The 7904-nt window shown below is 39.9% G+C and overlaps 1 protein-coding gene across 1 annotated transcript in view; it reads right to left on the reverse strand.

Annotated features, from left to right (window-relative positions):
• The window catches only part of dnpep (aspartyl aminopeptidase), a 9214-nt gene extending 5598 nt beyond the window's left edge, over positions 1–3616 (reverse strand). The window contains exons 1-6 of the mRNA XM_083908773.1: positions 3504–3616; positions 2990–3080; positions 1665–1753; positions 1436–1549; positions 746–871; positions 514–638 (exon numbers count right to left, since the gene is read on the reverse strand). Of these exons, the coding sequence (XP_083764899.1) occupies positions 514–638; positions 746–871; positions 1436–1549; positions 1665–1753; positions 2990–3080; positions 3504–3509 (551 nt within the window). The 5' untranslated portion in view covers positions 3510–3616. The remainder of the gene's footprint in view (positions 1–513; positions 639–745; positions 872–1435; positions 1550–1664; positions 1754–2989; positions 3081–3503) is intronic.
• Positions 3617–7904: the final 4288 nt, after the last annotated feature.

Here is a 7904-nt window from a genome sequence, read left to right on the forward strand (position 1 = left end):
ATCCGTTGAAAATATTTGCAAAGCTCTTAAGGAATAATTTTAATGAATTTTTGAAATTCAGAAAATTATCCATTTGCCCTTTTTTCTCAAAAACAGAAAGTATCTCAGACTAACTTGAAATTTACCATCATAATAGTCGGCATCACCCTGAACAAGGATCTGTTTAAAATATTTGCAAACCTCTTAAGGAATAATTTTAATGAATTTCTGAAATTCGTGAAATGATCCATTTGCCCTGATGGACTTAGACAGTGAGCTGACTTTTTTCTCAAAAAGTATCTCGGAATGACTTGGAATTTTTCATCATAATCTCGCCCTTAACAATCAACTATCAAACTAGTTGGCGACTTAGTAATCAGCCAATACTAGACTAATCACTGCAGCCCTAATAACTAGTTCATTTTCACGCAACCACTCCTTTTTCCACAAATAAAATCTTATTCCTTTCTTTAATATTATTATAATATTATAATATAATATTATATCATAAATCTCTAAACTTCTGTTACTTACAGGTGGTTCTCCTTGTTGGGGCCAAAGGAGTCGTTGATGTCGCGCTGCAGGTGAATGGCCAGGTGAGGGATTCTGAGCACGGGTCTGGAGACGTGAACCAGTCGACTCACCAGTTTACCTTCACTCTGCAGGAGGAGGAGGAGGAGGAAGAGAGGAGATGAATAAATGTTCTTCTGAAATCCAAATCGACAAGTTGTCATATATGTATATATACACTGAATACTGATACTACCTTGACCATCACACGTCCAGCTACAGTCAGGTCGCGGTCGAACCACGTGTTCCAGATGCCGCCTCCGTAACACTCCACGCCGACCTGCAGACAGCCCTGCTTCGTCCTCTTAGACCTCGTCTTCACCTGAGGCAAAACATATAATCGTTTGAGCTTTTAAGAAGTATTTACAAGGAATAAATTATGTTTGAATCAGGTGTTATTTTCCTATTATTAACCTTTTTATTTGCCTGTTAATGGCTTTTTATGTGCAAGTATCCCGTGACTGTCAGTCAGCATACAGACCTAACATTTCAGTATTTGCACTCAATGTTAATTTGTTATTACAAGTGTACTGATTATTAATTTGAACTGAATTTTAGCGCCACCATGTTCATCCTTAAGGTTTGGGTGTGGATATCAGAGGATTTTCAGATTTCAAAGTGGGCCCCGGCACTCTTAAGGTTTGAGAATGCCTGGTTTAAAGTCTAAAGTATGTACATAAATAATCATTAACTGCAGCACCACTGACTGTGAAATAAAAATTAACTGCTGCACAAAGGATGCAACAAAAGGTCAAAGATCTTCAAATCTCCATTTGCGTCTTCCACCTCTTTCACCTCTTGTGCCATCTGTGGTCTTCTTATAGCCTTTTAAAACACTTTAAAACACAGATTGCGACACAACAGGTCGACGTGGTTGACCTCTCACCCTGAGACAGGGGCTGTCTGTGTGCGCTCCGATCATGGAGAAACCATTTCCTGGCAGGTAGCGTCCGCCCACAGCGAAGGCGATGAGGCTGGAGAAGTTCCTGGTCACAAAGTACTGCAGGAAGAAAAAAAAAAAAAACATTTTAAAAATAAAAATTACAAACACTCACTGGCTGCAGGCAATTTTCACTCGTCTCCACTCCTGCAGAACTCGGTTCCGGCCGACTCACCTTGCTGGCCGGCTTGATGTCCCACTGCTCCGTCTCCTTCAGCTCGACGAATCCCGCCTCCAGCAGACGTCGCCGGCATTCATCGACCACTGCAGGGAGACGAGAGAGAGGGAAATTAATGCTTTCTATTAGTGGCCGTTCTCTGCTGCGCTGACGTTTATTCGATTCCCAAACAGTTTGAGTGATTATTCACCGAGGTTAAAATGAGTTTTTTTCCCCACAGCACGACCTTCATCTTTACAGCTTTTATGGCCTTTATTTGTGTGAGAGGAGCATGCTGTAGGATGACAGGGTGCAAAGGTAAGAGACGCTATGAGTTATCTGTTTAATCTTATCGCAATGCCATCTGGTGAACTGAACACAGGCTTGACTTGGCACCGGTTTAATGCTGACACGTGCTCTTCTCAGTCGTTTCCAATACTACAGCAGAAAACTCGATTACACTCTAAGGCAGGGGTTCTCAAAGTTTTGATACCCGAGGGCGAATTCAGGAACCCAACATTGGACTGAGGGCCGCCAAAGGAAAAAAAAAACAGAAAGAAATCCCATTTGTAATCATTTTAATGACCAGATTGCAGTTCTACAGTTTACACTTATTGGTCTGTATCCAGTAATGTCCAATAAACATTTAACAAGCTTAGTAGCTCCTGGATTAAAACTATCAACTGTAATTCATTGCGGGGCCGCCAGAAATGTTTAACAACATCACATTTAATGAATCTGTTCATTATATGATGTAAACTATTTATATTTAAATGCACAATCAGGTTTTTAAATATTATAGAACTAAGCACTGACACAAAAGGAATAATACAATTGCACGATGAGAACTGAGGATTTCATGTACATTTTGCTGTTGATAAGTAGAAGTATTCTTACGCAAAAGTGAGATTTGTATTATTCTTGCTTTTTTTTGCATGTTTAACAGACCAATACATAATAAAATATATTATTATTTTGAAATAATGAAAAAGTAAAGCTTCAGGTTGTTTGTATCAAACCAAAAATGTAATACTTGAATGACAGGGCATAAAATACATAAAACATACTCTCAAGATTTTAGATTTTTTAGATAGAATTCTATTTTTAAGACTTAAGAAAGACTGGGAACAGAACTAGCAAGATTATGAATCTCAAATGTAGAAATCCTATTTACTATAACTGTGTCACTGTATAGTTTAACCACATCTCATACAACTAAACACAAAAATCAACACTGCACTGTTAAATCCAATATACAGATTGAGACATTTTGGGTTAGTGATAATGGAAAAAGCTGGAGAATTAAAGGATAAATTCCCCACTTTTTTTAAAACTGAATTTACCATGATATGGAGACGCCCCTCTGTTAACAAACTGCAGAAACTCTTTGGCAGCGGACTGCACCGCCTCCTTGGAGCTGTTCATGATCAAAGACTGAAAAACAATACCGAAAAAGCAGAAGAAAGAAAATCACAACAATGACACAACAAAGATATGCTATAGTTGCTAGCAGCTACCGGCGACTAGTTCCAATGTCGGACAATGGTTCAGAGGTTAAAAGCTTCCATACTACGTTTCAGAGAAGTTTGACAACAGCACAAAAACGAAACTGATATATGTAAATCATTATGTAAGGATACGTTTAACTGTGTGGGTCGTCTTTAAGTATTAAAATGTCACGTAAAGTCCGGACTTGTCTGAAACAGGACGCACAGACCGTTGGCTTTGCTAGCTCCATGCCTTCTCTCCTTCTTCTTCTTCTTCGCTCGTCTTCCTCCGCTGTCAGCTCGCAGTTGAAGGAGCAAAACCTTCACACGCCGCAGAAACAAGTACCTTAAATAGTTTTATTGCACTTACCTGCATTTATTGCACTTTCAAAGTCTGAACTCCAGCGCACAGAGAGCAACAGGAAAGACTGACCACAGATACGAATCAGCTGACAGCAGCAGCGGCAGCAGCGGCGAGATGCGTGGAATTATTAAGGACATGGAGTTACAGCGACACTCGGCGGCCAGGAGGCGCATCACAGGCCTGCACATAATACAGCTCCCAAGTGTTTATTGCCCTAAAAATAGTAATTGTGCGATTTTTGATGGTTTGATGATTCTTTATTCAAGTAGCTTGATATGTTGTAAAGCAAGTCAGTTTACTTACTTAGTAGTAGTTTAAATGTATTTTGTATTCTATTCTTTTATTCTTGTCTTACCTTTAAATGTGCAGAGTATGCTCTAGTTTCGAGGGATTATTCATAAAATACAGACTTAAATACACATATTAGAGGAGAAAGTAGAATAATGCATTCAAAGCACACAAAAAAACAGACATTAAATGACTCAGCAAAGAAATATTTAAATCGGAGAAGGGGAAAGTTGCAGACTTAAACAGAAACAAAGAAAGTTGTGCAGTACACATTCAGACACAGGTATTAGGAATTATGAAAAAAATATCACTGCATTACTAAAAATGGAAATGTTTTGAGCAAATTATTTGATGTGAAGCACTCAGTTCATCATTTCTCCTCATCCTTTTGCCCCCCCATGCGATTATGTTTCCAGGGACTATGTAAACACAACACTTGTCTCTTCCCTCAGCAGCCGTATTCATTCATTACCTTATCATCAGCCTTATATAGTCCTAACCACAGGAAGAGATAGAGCGAGAGGGAGTATATAGGAGAGTGAGGAAGAGGAGGAAACGACGAGGAGGAGGAGGAGGAGGCGTTTACCTCAGCTGTCAGCTTTCATCGTGTCCTGTGCTGCTGATGAAGCCCAGAGGGATGAAAACAAACACACACACACTTTTCAGACTCTATTAATAGATCCTGGGAGAGCACCAGGCTGCTGCGGGAGTGTTAAACATACGAGGATCAGATTTCACCAAAATACACCAACGCTGCTCAAAATCAGGGCCCCCCGGTCATTGTGATTTTCTCACAGAGGACGTCACGTCATTACGTCAACGCCTCTGCTCATCGTCATCCACAGAAGTCAAGTCCAAAGAGATGACACGTGTTTCTTTGGGGGCCATTTGTTCTTCTTCCACGGAAAGCTGCCCTCTTTAGCATCCGTGCATGCTCAATAAAACACTTTATTTTAGTTTAGTCAGAGTTGTCAGGGACGGGGAAACGTGGTGTTCTTCAGACTGTTTCAGACTAATTATATCTGCACGCACTCTCTCTGCAAACACCTCCAACTAATTAGCACTTGTGTCGGTGCACTGTTTTCCCCCCTCACGCGCGTGTCTTATTCCAACAGATGCACTTAAAGGTGCATTATGTGATAAATCTAAAGCAACTGGCCATAAAATCCTCCTAATACGTCTGTAATGTATAACAAACTGAAAATATTCACATTTAAACAAAAATTTGCAGACTGCAAATCATGTTTACGTTTTGAAATCATACTTTTTTTGCATGTGGCGCCACCTACCGCCGTCGACCAATCATTGCAGTCAGTAGAGAGTCTCAGCTGCCGAGCAACCACAGGTTGCCAGTTATGTCTGAAACCTAAAAAGACCTCGGTATTTTGAATTTGAGCGTAGTAACCGTTTTTGGCCACATTCTTACATATGGCGCCTTTAATGGTGCATTATGTAATAAATCTAAAGAAACTGGCCATAAAATCCTCCTAATATGTCCCAGAGACTCAGGAATAATGTTCATATAACAAACTGAACTGAAATATTTGCTGTTGATTGATGTTTTAAACCAAAGTTCTAATATCACTCAGCCTTCATTTGTGGAGCACTTTTACTTTTTAATCTATTGGCTGGCTATTTATTTCTTATATGATTATTGTGCAGTTTTATTATGTTCTGTAATGTGTAACTTGTGCTACTTCCTGTCTTGACCAGGAAAGAGATTCTTAATCTCCTGGAGTCTTATCCTGGTGAAATAAAGATGTAAACAAATATTTCAGGCTCCTGAAATGTGAAAACTCCCCCTTTTCCAGAGGATTTTTCATTATCTGAACAAAATAAAATACCAAAATCAACCCACAAATGTCAATACTTATATCATTTGAGTCCAGTGTGTGTCCAGCAGGTGGAGGGAAACCTCCCTCTCTCTTAACCCACTTTCCTCTCACACATTGTTATGATATCATGGAGATGTGCAGTTTTCCTCCTCCCCAGTCTTTCAGGATGGGATAGTTTTCCTTTTTAAGGCAGGTTAGTCAAAGCTGTCCCCCCCCCCCCTCCCCACACACACACACACACACACACACACACACACACACACACACACACACACACACACACACACACACACACACACACACACACACACACACACACACACACACACACACACACACACACACACACACGACCTGCACTGCCTCACACACACTTTTGAAAACAGCCACTGTCACATTGCAGCCTCACATTGTAATGTCGTGAGATCACAGCGGCGGCAGCAGGAGGATGATGATGATCTTCGTCATGGTTTCTCGTGTCCTGTGCCATGACCACTAAACACTAAATAAGTCATAAGTACAGTGGTTAGTTTGTCATTTTAGGAGAGAACTGTGGTCACGGTTGAAGTAAAGTTACACCTTATGCAAATCAAGAGTGACTGTGTTTCCCCAAGGCAGGGTTTTAAACCATGATTCCAAAAGACTGGGAGCCCAGAAATAGAATAACATGCATCAAATTGACTTGTCTCACAATAAAAATCCACCTTTGACTGAAAAAAGAAGAACATTTTGTTCAGTTAGCATCTTTAAAAGTTAAAATCTGTCAGTTTTTAGGGACATTTCAGTCATTTCTAAAACTGCACTGTTACTTCTATTACTTAACCTCTTCTTCCCTGACCCTCTTTTTGGAGTCCCTGCTCTAAAATGACATGCCCAAACTAAATAGAGTAAATCTCTGCAGTTACAAGCTCTATGTGAATTATCTTGGTATCAAAATAAAGATAACACTTGTGAGATTCCACCAGAGATGTAAGTTTCACTGTAGATGCCACTGAGTCAGAGTAAATGTACATGGAACACAGCATAAATGAAGGATTTTTTTCTCTCGCCTAAAAAAATATTGCATTTTAAAGCAAATATCACCTTTAAAATATGCAGTAGGAGCTTAAAAATACATGGAGGTCATGTAACAACATGTGGACATGAGCCGTGCAAAGTCTGACGCTGCTGAAATGAAGCAGAGTGAAATTACAGAGGTTTTATTAAAGAGATGTCTGGGCGTCCTCACTTTTGGCTCAGCTTGGCATCATCTGTGCCATTTGAGATTTCTTAGGTACCAAATTATAAAAAAACCCATTTAATTTCATTTATATGTCACTACAGGTCTAAAAAGAACTTGTTTTGAAGAAAAAAAAAAAAAAAAGTATGATAACTCGCTCTAAATCGATGCTCCCTGTGCGGTGCGTGATAACAACTCTGTGGCTCTGAAGTGTCTTCAGTTACGCAGCTCCATAGCTCTAGCTTACCTTGGTCAATTAGGGTGATTGACAGCTCGTTTTAGCACACAGCCCCGATCCCGGGGGCAACCGTGAAGAAGAGGTTAATGTCGTTCATACAGTATATTTTACTTGCTTGTTTTTAGTTTTTTGGAGTTTATATCTGAATATTTCTATTTAAACGTCTCTTTTCTCCGCTTTTTAAATGTTCTATGTAAAGCACTTTGAATTAGCTTGTTGTCGAAAGGTGCTATGCAAATAAACTTGCCTTGCCTTTTAAATTAAAGGTGCATTATGTAATAAATCTAAAGCAACTGGCCATAAAATCCTCCTAATATGTCACAGAGACTCAGGAATAATGTTCATATAACAAACTGAACTGAAATATTTGCATTAAAAAAAATATATTTTGCAGACTGCAAATCATGTTTTGGCATGTGGCGCCACCTACCGCCATCTGCCAATCATTGCAGTCAGTAGAGTCTCAGCTGCCGAGCAACCACGGGTTGCCAGTTACGCTAGAAAACTAAACCTAAAAGACCTCGGCATTTTGAATTTGAGCGTAGTAACCGTTTTTGGCCACATTCTTACGTGTGGCGCCTTTAAGTTTTAAGTGTCATGTGCCTGATGTGACTTTTCAGGTCTAAACAAGAAGGATATAGGAAAAGAAGAAGAGAGAAGGAAGTAAGGAAGTGATAGGGTTCGTAAAAGGGAAAGGATGTGAAGAGATGGAGTGTTGAAGTGAAAAGACACAGAGATATTTGAGGGACACGAGGAGGGAGGAGGGGGTAGAACAGAGGGAGGGGGTGACTACAAATAGCCAGAGTCGGTGGCTTCTCCTCCAGTGC

The sequence above is a fragment of the Microchirus variegatus genome (assembly GCF_963457635.1).
Source record: "Microchirus variegatus genome assembly, chromosome: 22".
NCBI lineage: Eukaryota > Metazoa > Chordata > Actinopteri > Pleuronectiformes > Soleidae > Microchirus > Microchirus variegatus.